The sequence below is a fragment of the Gossypium arboreum genome, chromosome 10 (genome assembly GCF_025698485.1).
Source record: "Gossypium arboreum isolate Shixiya-1 chromosome 10, ASM2569848v2, whole genome shotgun sequence".
NCBI lineage: Eukaryota > Viridiplantae > Streptophyta > Magnoliopsida > Malvales > Malvaceae > Gossypium > Gossypium arboreum.
The window spans coordinates 70,538,689-70,559,336 of record NC_069079.1 but is presented as its reverse complement, the minus strand read 5'-3'; the positions used below and the strand labels follow the sequence as shown (position 1 = coordinate 70,559,336).

The 20,648-nt window shown below is 31.3% G+C and overlaps 1 protein-coding gene across 1 annotated transcript; it reads right to left on the bottom strand.

Annotated features, from left to right (window-relative positions):
* Positions 1 to 1,321: 1,321 nt before the first annotated feature.
* LOC108485865 (calmodulin-like protein 8) lies at positions 1,322 to 3,736 on the bottom strand. The gene is made up of 4 exons (XM_017789711.2): positions 3,568 to 3,736; positions 3,336 to 3,493; positions 3,157 to 3,237; positions 1,322 to 1,627 (listed from the first exon to the last, which is right to left on the bottom strand). The coding sequence occupies exons 1-4, from the start codon at positions 3,641 to 3,643 to the stop codon at positions 1,490 to 1,492; spliced, it is 453 nt and encodes a 150-aa protein (XP_017645200.1). The 5' UTR covers positions 3,644 to 3,736; the 3' UTR covers positions 1,322 to 1,489.
* Positions 3,737 to 20,648: the final 16,912 nt, after the last annotated feature.

Below are 20,648 nucleotides of genomic sequence, written 5' to 3'. Positions count from 1 at the left end.
GTTGGTGTTAGGATTTCGACCCGATTAAGCAGCGAACAAGTAAAATAGCGGAATAAATTCAGAAATTGAACACACAAATTTAACGTGGAAAAACCCCTCCAAAGAGGATAAAAAACCACGGGCAAAGATAATTTTACTATAATGGAAAAAGAATGAAGAGTTCAAAAGATGGAGATTAAGACTAAACCCCGAAAACCCGAAAACAAAGAACCCTCAAAACGTAAACACAAAATTCTTTAAATGTGTTATGAGTTCTAAGCTCTAATGGGTGTGTTTTCTAAGGTTGTAAAAGAGCCTATTTATAGGCTAAATTCATAGATCAAATAATAATAAAATAATCTAAACTAATCAGTGTTTGATTGAAACAAGTAAACAGAGTTTAACTGAAAGATTATTTTTTAAATTTGACTGAAAATAGGAGTCATATTTAACAGTTGGAATACAATTCATTCTTTATTGGGAAAGGAAATTCTAATTAATTTTTTTTCCTCTATTTCTGGAATATAATTCATTCTTTATTGGGAAAGGAAATTCTAACTAATTTTGGGCATTATTATCTACAATACAAACCATGATGGTCGGTTTCGCTCCATATAGGTTGTATCAGTCAGTACGCTTTATTTCGGGCATAAACTAGAACTATATAGCATAAGTTTCGTTTTGGCTTAAATTCTAACTTTTTCGGCTTGTTTTGTCTGTTTGATGAATTTGAAGCTGAAACTTGTAAGAGAAAAAAAAAACCTTGCAGAAGAAGAAAAAGAAGATGAAAAGTGAGTTTGGATGGGTGGTGCATTTACCTGTAGTTAGTGTAAAAACAGCGGTGACGGTGAGATTAGATATTGTAGCGTGAGACAAAATATAAGCTAAACGCAATGCACCCTAAATTTCAAAAAGATAAAGAAGAAGACTAAGTTGTGAGGAAGAGATGAGAAAGAGAGAGAGGGGAAAGAAAAGAAAATAAAGAGAATAAAAAATCATTAAAAACTCAAAATTTGAGGAAAGGAAAGAAATTGACATTCAAAAAGTTAAAAGAAATAGTAAAAAAAGCATAAGGTTAAACACATCATATGCACTAGTTTTGGGTTTTCACATGATTCAAAAATAATATTAATTTAATAGACAAATCTAATTAAATAAGAATAATATATTTTAAAAATTACTTATATTAATAATAGTTTAAAAATGCTGATAAAAATAAAATTTATTTTTAAAAATATTATTATTAGTAAAAAATAATAGTATGATATCTTTCAAAAATATATAGTAGTAACCATTACATATAAAAATAATGATAAATAAAAACATACAACTGATACTGATATATGCCAATATCAATAAAAAAATACATTAATTAATACTGACTCCTTAATACAAATACGAGGGGAAAAAAAAAACCAATAACAATTACTTCATTGAGATAGAAACAACACGAATTTTCCAAGACAAAACTAGATTAATAATTAACAATCGTGGATGAAGAAACTTCTTTTCATCCAACGGTTGTCATCATTTTGACAAAGTCATCATAGTTGACCTGACCATCACCGTCCAAATCAGCTTCTTTGATCATCTGCCCCACCTCTTCATCCCTTAATTTCTCACCAAGATTGATCATCACATGCCTTAGCTATATATAATAACCAAAAAAGAATTTTTATGTGGTGAATAAAAATAGTAAAAAAGAAATAAGGAAAAATAAAAGCCACCTTTTAATTTTATAAAAAATATAAATTTTTTATTTTTTTAATTTTAAAATTATATTTTTCATCAAATAACCTAAAAGGAATGCAAAATTTAATCTTTTTAACTTTATTTTGTGTATTGACATGCTGACATTTAATAAATTTTTTATAAATTAAAAATTATTAAAATTATTAAAAGTATAAAAATATTTTTAAAAATTTTAAAAATTAATTAAATGTTAACTTGTCATCTATGTGCATCCACATCAACAAAGTTTAAAAGGTTAAATTTTCATTCATTTTAAAAAATTGATAAAAATATAAGTTCAAAGATTAAAGAAAACAAAAATTAAATAAAAGGCTAACATAATTTTTTGTTAAAATGAAGGGCAAAAAAGTGATTATGTTCATTAATTTCTCAAGCGAATAGTACATGTGATTAATTAAGTTTTTCAATTATTTTAGAAGTTCAAACTCGTAGTTATTATTATTATTATTATTATTATTATTATTATTATTATTATTATTATTAAATTGGATAATCGTTTCAAATTACACCACATTAAAAAGACACCAAATTCGACGATAAAAAAACAAATAATTTGAAATGGTTGAAAACGTGTGAATAAAAAACATATAACACAGGTATATTTATATATAGGAAATTATATTTATTCAAACAAAATTATTCGGATGTAAAACATTGCAAAAATAACGTCTCATTTAACACATGATTTCTTTTGTATCGAACTTTGGTCATTTTTGTCTCTTCTCTCTTTATTCTGCCATATGCCAGCTATCAATGTAATGTTTGAATAGATTTTCATTGATAGTCAAATAGCAAAGCAAAAGCTCCCTTTGCCTTTGCCATGTGATACGAGTGCAACACTATTATTTAACTAGATTTTCACTGATAGTCAAATAGATTTTCATGTGATATCAGTGCAACACTATTGTAACCCAAGTCAAAAGTTCTCCATTTAATAAAAATAATAATATTTGATGCATCTCGCTACATAAATTTATGTACCATTAATAAATTATAAATATTAATAATTTTATTTAAATATAATTAAACATTAAATTTAACTATTATAAATAAATATTAATATTTCTCTAATTTAAAATCTTAAATTTAAGGGTTTAGAGTTAGAGTCTTGAATATAAAGTTTAGGGTCTTTAATATTTATTTTATAATTAATTATTATTTAATTATATTTAAATAAAGTTATTAATTTTTATTTATAAGCCTTCTACTATTTTTTATTTAATGATGATTTATTGTGTTATTAGATAGCATGAAATTTATGCATTCGTATGTATGAAATTTAAACACCCACAACCCATATACCATACATTAAGCATTCAAATGTTGGGTTATAACTTGAAAGGAGTAATCAAGCATTTAAAAGAAAAGCAGGAAAATATTGCATTAATTAAAACAAAAAACCAAGAAAAATATATTATAATTTACCTCATTAGCTGAGATATACCCATTTTGATCTTTGTCAAAAACCTTGAAAGCCTCTTGAAGTTCTTCTTCTGCATCAGTTTCCTGGTTTTTTGAAGGAAACCAAACAAGTTCAATCTTTTTCAGTTGTTTTGCTTATTTTTCTAGTTTTTAATTTTCTTTTTTCTGATAATTTTATTTACCTTCATTTTCTTGGCCATCAAGTTGAAGAACTCTGCAAGCTCAACAGCTCCATTGCCATCAGCATCAAATTCAGTGATCATGTCGTGGAGTTCTTCTTCTGTGGGATATCTGTCCAGTGAACCAATCACCATTGCCAATTCTTCAACGGTAACGCAACCTAATAATCATGCAGCAACAGTAATTAATTATAAGCATGAAGTAGGAAGGGAAAAAAGAAAAGGATGAACTAACCATTCCCATATTTTTCAAACAGACAGAAGGCTTCTTTGAACTCAACAATCTGTTCTTCACTTAGAATATCTCTCATGATTGTTTGTTTGGTTCCCGGGAAGAAGAAAAAAAAAGAAAAAACCGTCGAGAAAACTTGGGAGGTTTAAGAGAGTGAGAGAGAAAGGAGCATGTTGTTGAGTATAGCTCAAGCTTAGCGGGGTTTATGTAGAATTCCAATGCAAGGAATTGTTTTTTTCTTCATAAATATAAATTTAGTCTATACTCATTTTCTCATTTCGTCTATTTTTTCTTAAAGTCATTTTAACTTTTAAGTTTTAGGTAAAACTATTAAAACTTTAATTGTATTGATATTTGAACTCATGTAGCATTTTAAGTATATTTCATTGTTAATATGAATAAATTTTTAAAATTTTTATGAACTCTTTCTGATTTTATTTATTTTAAATAATTTTTTTTAAATTTTATAAATTAGTTGTGAACTATCTCGTGAGTGACCACATTAATATAGTTAAAATTTTAATAATTTAGTTAATTTCTGTTAAAAAAATAATTTAATTAAAATTTAAAATTAAGAATTAAAATGACCTTAAAAAAAATTAGTGACTAAAGATCTTATTATAGCTTAAAAAGTAGTTTATATTCTATAAGTCAAATCAGGCTTATGACCTAAGTTTTCTTTGATCTTTTGAAAGAGATTATGAGCTAAGTTGTTCTCACGCTACTTCTAAGCTGTTCTCATGCTACTTCTAGCTTCTATCTCTCTCTCCAACAATAACCCTTTTTAATTAAAACAAATGGTATTGTCTTGTTTATATACATGGTAGTGGTTGAGAGATTGGAAATTTAGTTTTTATATTTTTAATTTGAAGAATTTAATTTTTATTTTTAAAATTTTATAATTTATGTTAAATTTTTAAAATTATTTTATTAAATTTAAATTTATTATTAACTCATTTTTGTTATATTATTATAAAGTGAGTTTTTTTTATTTTAAAATATCACATCAATAAATTAAAAAATAAATTTAGTAATTAAATTCAAATTTTAAAATTTAAAAAGTAAAGTAGCTAAATAAAATATAAAAACTAAATTTTAAATCTATAAAAATGCAAGCTGTGACATATTTTAATTTATTCAAAGAGAATTTGATATACAGCCAGAGAAGGTTTTACACTTTAAAAGCAAGTTAAGAGTATGAAAAGTGTATTATAAAATGTAATGAAAAATAAAAAAATTAATGCTATTTCTCACATATAAAATTTAAAAATTTCACTTACAATAATTAAACTAAAAATAAAATGATAAAATATGTATTTAAATATTTTCTCTTCTGAAAAGGACATTAGTTTAATAATAAAAAGAAAAGAAAGGTTTGAGATTAATTAAAATGGTAGGCTGGATTCTACTTGTAGAATAGTGGGGCATTAAAATTTAAAGAGAGCTGTGAGGGTTTGAATTAAACTAGTAAAGCATTCCAAGAGACAAAGTATAGGGAACTGTGTACTCTGTTTAAGCCTAAAAACCGCATCAATACTCCAATATTTGAAAAACATAACCATTAGCCTTTTCAACGATGAAACCAAAAAAAAAAACAAACATTTCTTTTAGGTTAAGACATGAATGATAATAATATTATTAATATGAAAATTATAAATTGTGTGATTTTATATATAATTAAAGTAGGTATCTAGTAAATTATAAAATGTCGATAAATAAATAAGGGAAGTCTACACGTGCATGGCTGCGCGCGGTCTTATTATTATTATTTTAGATAATTACTTCAAAGTCTTTAAATTTTAAAGCATTCTACTTTAATTTTTAAATATTAATATTATATCAATTATGTCTTTTGTTAGTTTACATGTTAATTTTGGCATTAAATGTTAGTTTAGATTTAATGTACAACATATTTAAAACATGTAAATTATGAATATGTATATACCTACCAAGGGTAAATTTAGGTGGTTAGGATAGGCCCTTGACTCTCCTTAAAATGAAAAATTATTATTTAGGCTTTTTAAGTTTTTTAAAATTTTAAATTAATAAAGGTAAAATTGTACTTTGCCTCCCCTAAAATTATAAAAATTTGATTTATTCATTCAAAAATTATAAAAATATAGGCTATAAAAAATTAAAATTTCATTCGGCCCTCTTTAAAAATTTGTTTTGGCTTCACCCCTGATACATATTATATAGACAATTTGTTTAGGTGTTTAAAAAATGACATTGTAAATAGAAGTTAAAAGGGTTGTTTTCTTAACGTGTTAGATTAACTTATTCATATAGTTAATACATGTGTTTATAATTTGATCTACATGTTTTAAATATACTCTATGTCATATTCAACGTCCAAACTAACAACTAGGCTAATATAGAAAAATCTAATTGATACGATACGGTACTTTGAGGAATGCTCATAAAATGTTTTGAAATTCAAAGAAGTGAGTGGATACCATTGATACTAACTCTATTTTTCTTTTTCTGAATACGAACAGAAAACAGTAACCTTGAGTACGGCGTTACACTGAAATGTTTAGTAATTAAAAACTTGGAATATAATTAACTTGCCAATAAAATAGTGCAGTGACTCAATGAGTTTACCTACTGAAGCTTTTCAGATGAATATTAGATACAAAACTCATCAAGTTTGATAAATTCAAGTTTCATCGATGATTGTATGAATATTGTTTAGAATTGGAACTTGGTGACAATAAATATCATCTAAATATATCCCATTGACTAATGCATTTATTCTTTTTCTAAGCTCAACTTTTATCACTTTTTCAAGTTCCAATCTAAACCATCCAATTCTTCTTCCTTTTCCCTAATTTTCTTTCCATATAAACCCATCAAACAACTTGCAACTGCAAACCCACAGGTTTGTTGTTAATAGTGAAAACCAATGGATTTCATAGTCCTACATTTTATTTTGAATGTCTCCACGCTAGGATTTGAATTTCCTTCGCTCAACTCACACTCATTCAATTTCAGTAATTGCTTATAAACCAACATAAATATAAGTTCAATAATGATCACTATTATAGTTACCAATTAAAGTGAAATACAGAATAAAAATGTACCCATCCAGCCCGAGGAATATTGGGAATTACATGTCACACTCACTCGAAAGTGAAATTTGTATATTCACCCATCTAGTTTGAAGATTATTAGGAGTTACAAGCTGCACTCATTCAAAGGTAATATTTGTATACACGTGGCATTGTCCACAAGACACTGTCCACAGGGTTTTAGGCCACATATCTCAATAATGAATCCAGTCCTAACTTCATACCAATTACTTATATATTTGAACTAGATACAACTTCATATTGTTTTCAATTTCAATTCTTTATCAGTCCTTTATAAGCACTCATAATTCATAATCGATACTCAAGATCACATCTCATTTCAAATAGGGAGGTAAAGAATATACTTGTGAAAACTGACAATCCCAATCGAAAGGATTGGAGCTTGCACCTTGAAGATGCATTATGGGCCTATCGAATGGCCTGTAAAACGCCTATAGGTATGTCCCCTTACTGATTGGTTTTTGACAATCCATGTCACTTTCCTCACGAGCTATAACACCGAGCATATTAGGCCATTCAATAATGCAACATAAGATAAACGAAACTGGAGAAAATAGAAAGTTGGAATCGTAAGAATTGGAGGAAATCTGAAATGACGCCTATAAGAACCCGCAAATATAAAAAGATAAGACTAAGGCCTTTCATGATAAGTGCATTCATCGAAAAATTTTCATAATTGGATAGAAAGTTCTGTTATATAATTCTCTTTTGAAATTATTTCCCAAAAAATTGCACTTTAAATGGATGGGATCATTTGCTGTTATTAACGTTTTTGCAGTTGAAAAAAAAAAAAAACAGATACCAAAAAGATTCTTAAAGTAAATGGTCAACGCTTGAAGTCTTTTTACCAGGGTTTTCTAAAGTATAGTGTCAACATTATAAATCTAAAACTTCCGGTCTATGAGCATTGATAAAATGTGGTGTCAATTAAATTAACTAAAAATTTGACTAAGATAAGTGCACCTATCAACTAATAGTATAACTATGGTGAGCACAAATATCATTCCCACGAGGATTACATTTACTAGTAATTATCGTCTTTCTATTATTTAACCAACAATTCAAAAGATTAATTAAAACTAAATTAACTAGCTAAATTAACTACGAATGCGCCAAAGAAATAAAACATGAAAATAATCAAATATCAACCGATTGACTAAGCAATACCCATGTAAGAATCCACCTAAAATTTATCTAAAATTCTCAATCCAATTTATTCAATTTATTTCCTTAGTTTCCCTGATCTATAGAAATTCCTAACTTATGTTAATCTCTTTTAAATATAAAATCAATTAACTCTAAGTTGATTAATTGAATTTTCTTTCTAATTAAAACTCCTATTATCGCATTAATTCATTTATATTTATTTCCCTATTAGATTTGACTCTAATCTAGTAGATTTATGTCGTCATATTTCTAGGATTGCATGAAACTCCATTCGACTACGTAAGATCTAATCATAAGTCGAGTCTATTCAACCTCAAACTCATGCACATCAAATATGGATTAAAATTCTAGAAATAATAGCCCAAGAACAATTGAGAATTCATAGTCGAAAACAAAGAAACTAAGATTTTATTGTATAAAATTGGAAATCAAATAATAGAATTCATCTTTGGGTTCTCTTAATCAAAATTTGCACTTATTGAATTTGGTGTATAACTTGTTTTCTCGTAGAGTCCTAAGCACAATCTCTAGATGTTCTTATGATCCGCCACGCTTTTAGAGTAGACCAAAATATCGTCGATAAAGACAACTACAAAACGGTCTAAATAGGGTTGGAAGACTCTATTCATCAAATCCAAGAATACTGTTGCGCATTCTTTAATCTAAATGTCATCACTAAGAACTCACAATGTCCCTAACATGAGCGAAATACAGTTTTTGGAATGTCATCACCCTTAAATTTCACTTGATAATAGCCAGTCTATAAGTAAATTTTGGAGAAAACAATAACACTACTTAACTGATGAACAAATCTTCTATCCGTGGTAGTAGATACTTATTCTTCACAATTACTTTATTCAATTGGCAGTAATCAATGCATAAGTGCAGAGTCTCATCCTTCTTTTTCATGAACAAGATTGGCGCACCCCAAGGTGAAACACTTGGTCGAATAATTCCTTTATCCAAGAGATCTTATAGTTGCTTCTTCAATTCCTTTAACTCCAACGGCACAATATATGGGCGCAATATTTGGCTGCTACTTCAATTCCTTTAACTCCAACGATGTCATCTTGAGGCTGCTCCTTCAATTCCTTTATCCACCTCTCGATCTGGCGGCATGCCTATGAGTTCCTTTGGAAATCGGTACTTGGCTAATGTCCTTCATCGCCTCAGTCAAATCCATAATATATGCCAGGTATGCATCTGTGCCCTTAACTATGAACTTTCTGGCTAATATTGTCGAAATTACGCTACCCACCAAACTAGTCTGTACGCCAGGCAGTAACACTTATTTTCTTTCTGTAGTTAAAAGATGTACGCATCTGGTTCGGTAGCCTATCATAATGTTGTGTCTGGTTAACCAATCTAGCCTAAGGATAGTATCAAGCTCATGAAAACTTAGCAGTAATAAACCCAAAAAAAAGACGTGTTCGCTAAAAGTCAGTAAACAATCTTTGATTACTCTACTAACCACCGTACTTTGACTGAGGGGGTTTGTCACGAACACATTTGTCTTAGAAGGAACAAGTTAAACACAATATGCGATAGAAGTAAGATCTACTTCAGAATACACAATCAAATAATCCATCGTTCTCCATAAATACTTGAGTATATGCTTAACTTCTTGCCAGTGTCTTAGAACTAGATTCACTTGATATCGACTCACCAACCCCATTGTGAAACAAATATCTAGACGTATGCGCAACGTAGTATACATAAGATTTCTTACTGCAGAAGCATAAAGAACCTTTTTCATGTTTTCACTTTCTTCTACTATCTAAGGATAGTCCTTTAAAGAAAAAAGAAATCTCGATAAAAAAGATTTAGTTCCCTTATTTGAATTTGCCATTACATAACATTCCACTATTTTGTCTATGTATGAAGGTTGTGATAATGTTATCACTTTATTCTTTCGAACCCTTAGTATTCGAATTCCTAGAAAAAAATTAGTTGCTCAATGTAACATTCCTAACCCGTCCTAGACGCTATGGCTAGATTGAGAAGGTTACATTAGCCACCGAAATGGCTAAGCTAACTTATGTTACTTTTGAAGACTTTAAATAAACTCATTTTGGAGAAAAATCGTATTTACATGTTGAATTAGTTTATAAGAGTTCATTTATTAGATAATCTATACTTAAGGCTCATTTTATTATTGATAGTGTTGTTTAGGAAGAAAAATTGTTTACTTGTCACTCTTCTTTGTAAAAACTCGATGTTAAACTAATGCAGTGGAAAAACCATTTTTCAAGTCATTTTGGAAACATAGGGAACAATGTCATTTGAAATGCAGCGAAAATCAGGGAACAATGTCAAATTTTACTTAAGTCAAATATCATGCATTCCCCGGTTATTATGCTTGAGTAATCCATGCATGCAAAAATCCCCAAATGAATAGTTACCAAGTCATAGACCATAAATAATTAAAAAAAATACAGACCAAAACCAATAGAAATTGATTAATACTTATTAAAAATAGTCCGAGGTCCAAAGTGATTCTCTGTGTGCTGGGTCTGGTCCTAGTTTCGAGGTTTACCTAAAAAGTTAAACACTATTAGGGGGAGAGCTCATGAAAGCTCAGTATGAGTCGAACAATTATTTAAACATACATAAATATCGAATACAGTGAAACATATTAGCTTTAACAGAAGAATACAAAACCATCATTCAAAATTTCATATCATTACATAACAATTATCAAATTGATGTCAAACGGTGTATGAGCATCGGTCATCATTCATTCAAGTAACAATGATTAATTTCGATACCATTCAATACAACACAACACAATATGTAGCATAAATCAATAACATTCAAATATCTCGTGAGCATGATGCAATGCAAAAAGGTTCCTACCCATACCATTCGCTACACACCACGAGTTCCCCAAAACTCGTCATCCGAACTCCAAAACATTATAGGCTTAAGCCTGTTGTGGTTAAAATCACTGATAACAATATGGAGAAAATTCTGCCAATAACAATGCAGATAAACTGCCAGTAAAAATGCAATAAATCACCATTCCCCTTGATACTCCAAGTGAAGTGCATTGACTACGAATAATGTGGACTTAATATGCCTACGGTACTCCACTGAACTCCTCCATCAACTACAAAATCCCAACCCAATGCATATGCAATATGTCACATAATCTCATACATAATCATATCTCAATACTTTTCACATTCATTTAACATGCTCAGCATGTCCTTAATAATCACATACTTTCTGTAACACCCTAAACCTAGCCTAGACGTTATGGCCAAATAGTTATAAATCTGGATTTCGCTTATTGAAAAACTCCGTATATCTTTGCTAATTAAAAACTCATTTTATATGAAAACGTTTGTCATACTTAATAGTTAAACCGTTAATTGTTTTCATTTTCTAAATAAATTGAATAATTTGCAGCGGAAGTTCATAAGACATTACATTTTGGAAAATCAAGTTTGTTTTCTTAAAAACAGTTAACCGCATAAACCTAGCCATTTTTTGAAAAACTGTTTTACTAAATGTCATGCCAAACCCAAATTAGAAGTCCAATTCCAAAAATAAACCAAAATGTCCAGAGATTCCAAAAATTAAAAAACTTTCAAAATAGAATTTTAAATAAGTCAAATTTATGTAAATAAAGTTTTATGGAATTATGGACATATCTGAGCTCCCGTCGCACCGACCCGTCTAAGTCTGAAGCTTACCTGAAAGTAACAGATAAATGGAGTGTGAGCTTTATAACTCAGTGTGTAACTAACAGAAACAAAATCACAGATTGAATACATAATAGAATAGTTACTGACGAATGTCTCATGCAAAATCAAAGGCACATGCAAATTACAATCCTACCTCCATTCACTACACACCATCTTCGACCATCCCGACACATTTTCTGGGGTATAAAACACGCACCCATCCCTACGCACCACTTAGTGTCCTTACGACACTTTTCAGAAAAATCACAGCAGTACTACCAGTATAATGTTGAGTTAACGCCTCACACAGAACACTTCCTCTACAGAATACATAACCCGCCCCATAGCCATAAACAAACAAAATACCAAATACAATAGAATAACAAATACCAGAATATATATATCATGCATGATAGTCTAAAAAATATTAAACATGCTTATATATAACAGATTAAACATATCGCATCACATTACATGCATTTAGGCATTATTTACATCAAATTCATACTAACAGAATAGCAGATTTCATGCTTTAATACTTATATAATACATACCGACCCCACAGAAGACATACAGTTGATCGGGACGACATGTATGACCTTAGGGAAAAAATTTAAAATTTTGGCCCACACGCCCGTGTGGCATACACGGCCCAAAATGACCTTGCCCGTGTCGCCTACATGACTTGGAAAATGGCTCACACACACCCAAAATGGCATAGACCATGTGTTTCACATGACGTACCGCACGACGTGTGTCGTACATGGCCTACCACATGGCCTAGCACACGGTAGTATGGCATCAACGGGCCCTAATTTTGGCTTTCGCCATTCACTGTTTTTTGAGTTTCTCGTTACACACCTGGTATATTTCAGATGCCGGTTCAAATACGAATAATCCCAGAACCTAATTGACAATTAACACAACCAATTTCAGTAATGAATCACAAAATCGTGACTAAAAATCAAACCCAATCAAATAAAAAAACCCTTCATAACACAACCACGTCCTAACCGGAGCACGAACAACTATTATGAAAATTCTAAATCACTGGAGAGTTGCCCACTTCCTCTTGTACTACTCCTAAATTGCATTGTCCAACATCACTAAATCGATTAACGTAAGCATTTTCCAACACGACTACAAATGGTGCATAAAATACTAAACTTAAATGCCTTACCCTTGGATTAGCAGTCAAGGAATCACAAACTATTGCTTCAAGCACTAGCACTAGCCCAACGAAATAAGAAATGAAAGACAGAAGAATGAAGAAGAAAATAAAGAAAAAAAAGAATAAAAGCAAAGTGCCAAAATTTAGAACTGGAATTACGGCGTGAATTGGGGAAACAATAGAGGTGTAAAACGTGAGTTTTTTTTTTCTAATAAAATAAAAAAAGAAAATAAAATGAGCTTTATTTTAAAAGAAAGAAAGGATAAAAACACACATAATAACCACTTTGTTTTATTTATTTTCAAAACAAAACCCAAAAGATAATGTCATATATATTAAAAACTTGATTATGTTTTATTTATTTATTAGTTAATCTAAAATCAAACAAACTCATTTAAAAATCAACTCCAAAATTTTGACAGCAAACATATTTTATTTTCAATTCGATAGACCTAAGAACAAAACAATTAAACTGAGACTCGAACCCAATACCTCAGACATAGAATTAAAGCACTTAACCACTGATGCAGAGACTTAATTATTATAAAATTCGTAAAAACAAAATTTAATAAATTAGGGCGTTACACTTTCAGTAAATGGAAACAGTGTTTCAATCTTTCAAATTACCATTGTGTTGGTATCAATCAATATCGTTCAATTTCACATGCTTTACGGATTTTCATTGTTCATAAAAAGCACCCTTTTCAGTACAAAATATAACAAATATCTCATGTGTTTAAATCATACATAAGCTTAATGTATCAACACATTATATCATTCAGTCAAACATTCTCATATCTCATAACTCAAATATGCAATTACAAACTCAATCAAACATTCATACTATCTAACTAACAATTTTGCTAACATGACAATCTTTTAATGCTTGAAACATACCTAATTCGACTACTGACAAGATCAATAATTTTGCTATTAATCCAATCCAATCAGCAAGCTCATTTATCAAATATAACATGATATTTAACATTTTCAACCAATTTTATGAGTTTAGGACCTACACTTTATTTTTCGCTTTCTCACAACACACTAGCAAATCTTCCAATTTTCTTTAATAATTCCTTAAATGAACCAAAACCAAAATTCAATATAAATTCAATCAATTTATCATTAAACCAGACCTTAAACACCCACTTATGAGTTCAAACTAATCATTGAAATTATAACTATTTTATTGATGCGAATCGTACGTACAATTGTTCTTTGCCTTTACGGATGATTTGGGGCATTTGGGTCAGCACCTAATTCAATAATATACTAGAAAATAAATATATAATTAATGATTAAATTCCTTAATTTAATTAATTCATAACTTCTAACCCAACAACTATGTCGAAATAACAAAGTATTTATCATTAATTGCACTTACATTTCACGATTTGTGGGATCCGATTGGCTAATTATCAAGAAAATCTCTCCCTAATTAACATGTGATTTAAGGCTAATTAGGTGGGTTCAATAACACAATTTAATGCTGGAAAAATATGGGTAAGACCCAAGAAACAAAATGGCACCCTTTCTTGCACATAGGCACACACACCATCACCCATAGTGGCCAAAATTGGGGCTAAATTTTAAAATGGTTTGAGATCTCATTAAAATCTGAAAAATACCTTTGAAATAATTTAAAATCCCAAAAATTAAAGAACTGGAAATTTTGGTTTTTAATTGACAAGATTAATCAAGAAAATGAAGAGAAAAGAGATTTTACCCAAGCTAGTTGAGAGAAACAACAATGACACTTTCTTGGCAATGTTCGGGACCAATCTTGGGGTTTAAGATTGCAGATTTGGGGTTGATTTGGATGAGGATAAATGGAAGCAATAGAGTAAAGGATATGGTGGACAATCTTGATGCAAAAACAAGAAAAAAAGGGATGGTAAAATGGAAGGTGTAGAAGACGACAACAATGGTAGAAAGAAAGAAAATTGAAGAGAAAAGAGGAGAGAAAGAGGGTGACAGGATAGGGTAGGGAAAAATTGAATTAAATGATGAAAAATACAATAAAATGTTGTATTTATACTTAGGGTTCAAGGGTATGGATGACACACATATTAAAAAAGCAAGGGATTTTACAAAATTTAATTATTTTGTAAGGGAAAGGATTTGAACTTAGGACCTCATTTAATTTCTATGCTTTCTCATATTTCTTTTAACAATTAGGCTTTTTCCTCATTTGTGAAATAATTTTGCAATATTTATTTTAAAAACAAGGCATCTCATATACTGGGGTTTAAGGAAAGATTTACAAAATAATAAAAATGGTGAGAGAGAAAGGATTTGAATTTGAGTTTCAAGGAATGTTTTACTAACACTTATCCAACAAACCAATGAATAATCTCAAAAATTAAGGCATGACCGCTCTCTATCAATTCACAAACCCGATTATACTAACCCTCAATTTTTGGGATGTTACATCCCAATTCTTTTATGCTAAGCTATTAGGTTAACCACAGTTTAATTGATAATAGTATAACATCCTAAATTAGGGCCTGGTCGGAATAGTGGTTTTGGCACCACAAATCCAACGCTAAAATAATTATTTCATGATCATTCTAAGGTCTAGGATATGAAAATGAGCATGTGTTAAAGTTTCATGAAGAAATTCTATGTGTAAGGTGTCAAATTGGAAATTAGGGACCAAATTGAATAAATTGCAAAACTTGGGTTTTAGAAGCAATTTGTAAAAAATTGCTTTGGAATATTAATTAGAGTTCCTTAGAGAGTAATTTTCCAAATTTCTAAGTTTTTGGACAAAAATAGGCATGCATGGAAAATTTTGGAAATTTAGTAAGGAAGGGCATTTTGGGCATTTGGGAATAAACAACAAAAAAAGGAAAAAATCAAGCTAAAATCAGTTCATTTTCTTCTCCATGCTACCGAAATTCTAAGGGTCTCCATATCTAGGGTTTTTAACATTTTCAAGCTCAATAGTAAGTGCTCCTTAGCCCTGTTTTGAACGTTCTTCGTATTTTTGATATCCTCCTAACATGCTCTCTCTATTTCTACCCATGTTTCAAGCTAGGGTTCATGTTCAAAAATTTACCCATGCATGAGATGTTTGTGTTTTGATGATTTATGAAGGGATATGAGAGTTTAAAGAATGGTAAAAAAACTTTTACTAAGTGGTTTTTCATGAAAATGGCTTAAAGGACTAAATTGTAAAAGTTGTGGAAATGGGTAGGAAAATATAGAATGAAGGGAAAACATGAGCTGCTATGAGCTTATGATACATTCGGCTAGACTTGGGTAGCCAAGGGATTACATGCATTTCACTATACGAGACTTAAGACTAAATTGTAAATATTGCAAAAGGTTAGGGGAAAAATGGTCATTTTACCCGAGGGTGAGTTTTAGGCCTAAAACAAAAAATGTGATGTATAAATAATCAAATTTTATTGATTAAGACCCCGAGAAACCAATTTCAGAGGTCGATCGTGGAAAACAAAAGGTTTCGGAATAACCGAAATACTAAATTGAACCAATTACCAGGTAAGTTCGTATAACCCGAAGTAAACTCTTAATATACTTAAATATGTATGTTCTTGAATGTATGAAAATTTAGATATTCATTGCATGAAAATCTATGAAATGTGGTAGTGTAATTGAAAAGATGATAAATGTCTCATTTGAAATAGAAAGGGAAATCCGATAGATAAATTATGGCTTACATGACATGAGATCCTGCATGTATTGCAGAAAATGTAACACCCCGAACCCGAGACTGTCGCCGGAGTCGAACACGAGGTGTTAACAGACTTCAAGCCACTTATTAGAAATTTCCCAGACAGGCTGCCAATCTGCATACGAGTCGCATTAAAAATCATATCTTGAGTTCTGAAACTCGAAATCCAGATCCGTAAATTTTCCCTAAAACTAGACTCATATATGCATCTACAAATTTTTTTCTAGAATTTTTGGTTGGGCCAATTAGTACAGTTTATTAGTTGAAGTCCCCCATGTTACAGGGATCGACTACACTGACCTTTGCGCATTATGACTTGGATATCTTCCTGTACAGGGCTTCAATACTGATGCCATTTGTTTCTATAGAAACTAGACTCGAAAAGGAATCTGTACATATATAGCATGGCTTCTAATTATCTCTGGTCAATTCATGATGAATTCCCAAAGTCAGGATAGGGACTCCAGTAACCATTCTGGCCCTGTCCCGCGAGAACTTAAATATCTCTTAACATACAGCTCATATGGTTGCTTCGTTTCTTCTATATGAAAATAGACTCATCGGGCTTCGATTCCATAATTCATTCATTATTTTAATTCCATTTTCCCTATTTTTAGTGATTTTTCAATCTCACGTCACTGCTGCTGCCAGCACCTGTTACTAAAGCAACTATGCCTATTTCATGATTTCCCTTTGATCTAACTAGTGATTCATCATACATGTCACAAATTATGATCATGACTAGCCATACCAAAGGCTAATCATTGTCAAACATCTCCCTACTACACTATTGCCATATCATGAATTTTAACACCAAAATAATCAACCATGGCATATGGCATAAAAATCGAATTACCAAGACTTGCAACTTAACATTAGAGAACTAAATCCAACCGAACATTTATGCCATTTTCGCATGGCTAAAAGTTTACATACCAAAGTTCAACAAAGCATATTAGCCTATACATGCCAAAATGTTCTCCTAGACCGACTACAAAAAAAAAGATACCAAAAGTTGCTAGCTGGTGTGATGACTTCGATGACGATCACGAGCACGCAAAAGGACGAGTCCAAGAAACCTAAAATAGGCTACAAGCAAACACCGAGTGAGTATATAACTCAGTAAGCCATAAGCATGATATTGCCGTTCAGTAATAATATATCATAAGAGAAAATAATTAATGCAGATTAAAATCCTCCATCCACACCCAAAGCGTGCTATAATTCCTTAGGCATTTCGGTTTGATCTCATACCAAGCCCTACTTTGATATTTCATACATTACACCATATGACATTGCATGCATTTATCTTCAAGTATAATCACCACATAGGTCAAGACTTACCAAGCTAAATTCCAAATATAAATAAAATGTATATTCCTCATGAGCTCAAGGTGTTTACTGCATCACTGTCCATGATTGACTCGGTAAGGCCGCATACGTAGAGCATGTATGTTCATTTGAGGATGTGTAATAAGCCCGCACACTTAGTGCTTAATAGTCGAACTCGCACACTTAGTGCTATATAATCAAACTTGCACACTTAGTGCTATACAATTTGAACCCGCACACTTAGTGCCAATTTGTGATCATAAATGTTTACACCCGCACACTTAGTGCCAAACCAATAACTCAATACATCTCACCTCTTTTCTTTCCATTCAATACTTTCATCACCACATACATACATGTATATATATATTTATCATTCCATTCAGCATCATTACTTGGACATTACGACCATTTAAATTAGTACAAAATAAGTGCTTAATGACTTACCTTATATTGGATGAAATGATTCCCAATCGACTACTCGATTATCTTTGCTTTGCCTTTGCTTGATTCTCCCTCTTTGATGTCTTGATCTAAAATGAATACATTTAGTAGTTTAATCTTCTTGCTAGATTTTTATGTGTATAATTTAATGGTTTTCACCCCATTTCACAACTATCCTTGTTCAAAATATCAAAACCTCAACCAATATTCGATTAATGCTTCAAGGTTGAATGTATTGTCACCATTAAGTTAATCTAGTCTTAAGTATTTTTAATCCTAATATACAACATCATGAATCAACTCAACCTTATAAGCCAATATTACTCCTACAATCGATTGTAAAGAGTTAACAAAGAAAATATATTTTCACAAACATATACACCCATATGGCCGATTATACCAAATCAAGTTTAACCTTACTTATCTCAAAATTTTCATTCCATACTATCATCCCCATGACATAGCAAAGTTTTGAACCATGGACTAATTAGAACTAAAACTAGCAACTAAAACATGCATGAATCTCATGGCACAACATCAAACATACCTTAATCTAGATACAAGGATAGCCAACCTCTTCCTAATCCTCTTCCAAACCAACCATGAGCAAGAACCCTTTCTTCTCCTTGGGATTTTCGCCAAAAGGATGAAAAAAGATGAACAAATTTTTTGTTTTCTTTCTCACCTTCACGGCAATGGGGAGGGGGGGGGGAGAAGCCTTCACACACACATTTTTTTTCTCATTTTTTTATTGCTCATGCACCTTATTTTATTTATTCCAACATAAAACACTCACCCAACATGTTTCATGACATGTTTTGCCCATGATTCCTTGTCATGGCCGGCCACTAGCACTTGGGGGGGGGGGGAATTTGACATGCAAGTCCTCACTTTTGACTACATGTACTATTAGGTCCTTATAGATTAGCCTATCATTTTTCAAAAGTGTCATACAAGTCTTACTAACTGAATTCACATGCAATCGACTAAACCGAAGCTTGAAATTTTCACACATTCATAAATACATATTCTAGACAATAAATATTACGTTCAAACATTTCGGTGACTCGGTTTAGCGGTCCCGAAACCACTTCCCGACTAGGGTCAATTTTGGGCTGTCACAGAAAAGGATTTACCTTAGACAGGTAATCTGATGATCTCAAAATAGAAAGGATCTAGCCTGGATAGGTGTTTCTTGAGTGATCAAGCCTCACAAAGAATATGGGTGCATTAAGGATTTAGCCCGGACGAGAAATACGACTGAAGACTGAATTTAGCCTGGACTGGCAATTCAGATCCGAGCTTATGAAAGCAACTATCGTAAAAAAGGTATTTAGCTTGGATTGGTAATCCCGACATTGCTCTATAAGTTATTACTATAGGGGATTTAGCCTAGACTGGTAATCCCGCCGTAAGACCACCGTAAGATGTAAGGTTCGCAGGGTTACATTCTTGAGATGATCACTTGTATGACTTGACAGTTATTAGGCTATCCATTGAGATTTCCAAGATAATTCAACAGAACTGACATGAGAAATAAAAAATGAAAATATTGGATTGATGAACTCATCTAAGACTAATGATACGATGCATTGTTATGAGACTAACTTGATGATTGAGTGCATATGATAGGGAAACTATTTCATGCTTGTTGGAATTGTTGCCTAATATGGTTGTATGCTAATTAACCGGTAAGTTTACTTTCTAGTTATTTGGACTTACTAAGGATATGAATGCTTACCCCCTTCTATTTTCCCTGTCTTACAGAGCTCGTAGACTCGTGAAGATTGGAAGACGGTTGGAGAATCCACACACTATCGATTGGTCTTGCTTTGGTATATAGATACTATTATTTTGTTTAATGGCATGTATAGGGTTTTTGGTTATTTTGTTATATGTGTCATTTGGCTAGCCAATGTAAGGGCTTAAATGGTCTACTTATTCTTTTGTATGTGGCCATGAGATATGACTCATATTGATGTAGGTTGTAAACCTACTAATGATGCATGTTTATGTTTTAATGTTTCATAAGATATGATGATGAGGTTTATCATAGATGGATGACTGAAATGGGACCTAATAATTTGAGAGTGGACATATCTTATAATGGTTATAATAAGGCCTAAGTGTACAATGTGCTATGTTAATCCCTAATATGGAAAGGATAATTTAGCATTTACTAAACTGATGAGAAAATGTTAACATGCAATGAGTTATGCCAAGGTTGTTTAAGAGTATAATTAGGCCATGTTAAATACTATTCAAGTCTTGAAGTGTGTATGGATGATAGAGGGTGACCAAAGGCTTGGAAAATAGCCCTAAGAAGGTCTACACGGGTAGACACACGGGCATGTGTCTAGGCCGTGTGTGATACACGGTCAGCCTCCATGGGTGTGTTGCTTGGCCGTGTGTCCCTTGCACCTAAAATTTTAGGTCAGTTTGCATGGTAGTAAACACCCGGGCAGAGACATGGCCATGTGTCTCAA

Excerpts from the sequence above, each read along its gene's own strand:
- LOC108485865 (XM_017789711.2), bottom strand. The coding sequence starts at position 3,643 with ATGAGAGATATTCTAAGTGAAGAACAGATTGTTGAGTTCAAAGAAGCC. Across the intron at positions 3,494-3,567 it reads GTTTGAAAAATATGGGAATG|GTTGCGTTACCGTTGAAGAA; the intron begins GTTAGTTCATCC and ends CATGATTATTAG. Across the intron at positions 3,238-3,335 it reads TGATGGCCAAGAAAATGAAG|GAAACTGATGCAGAAGAAGA; the intron begins GTAAATAAAATT and ends TCAAAAAACCAG.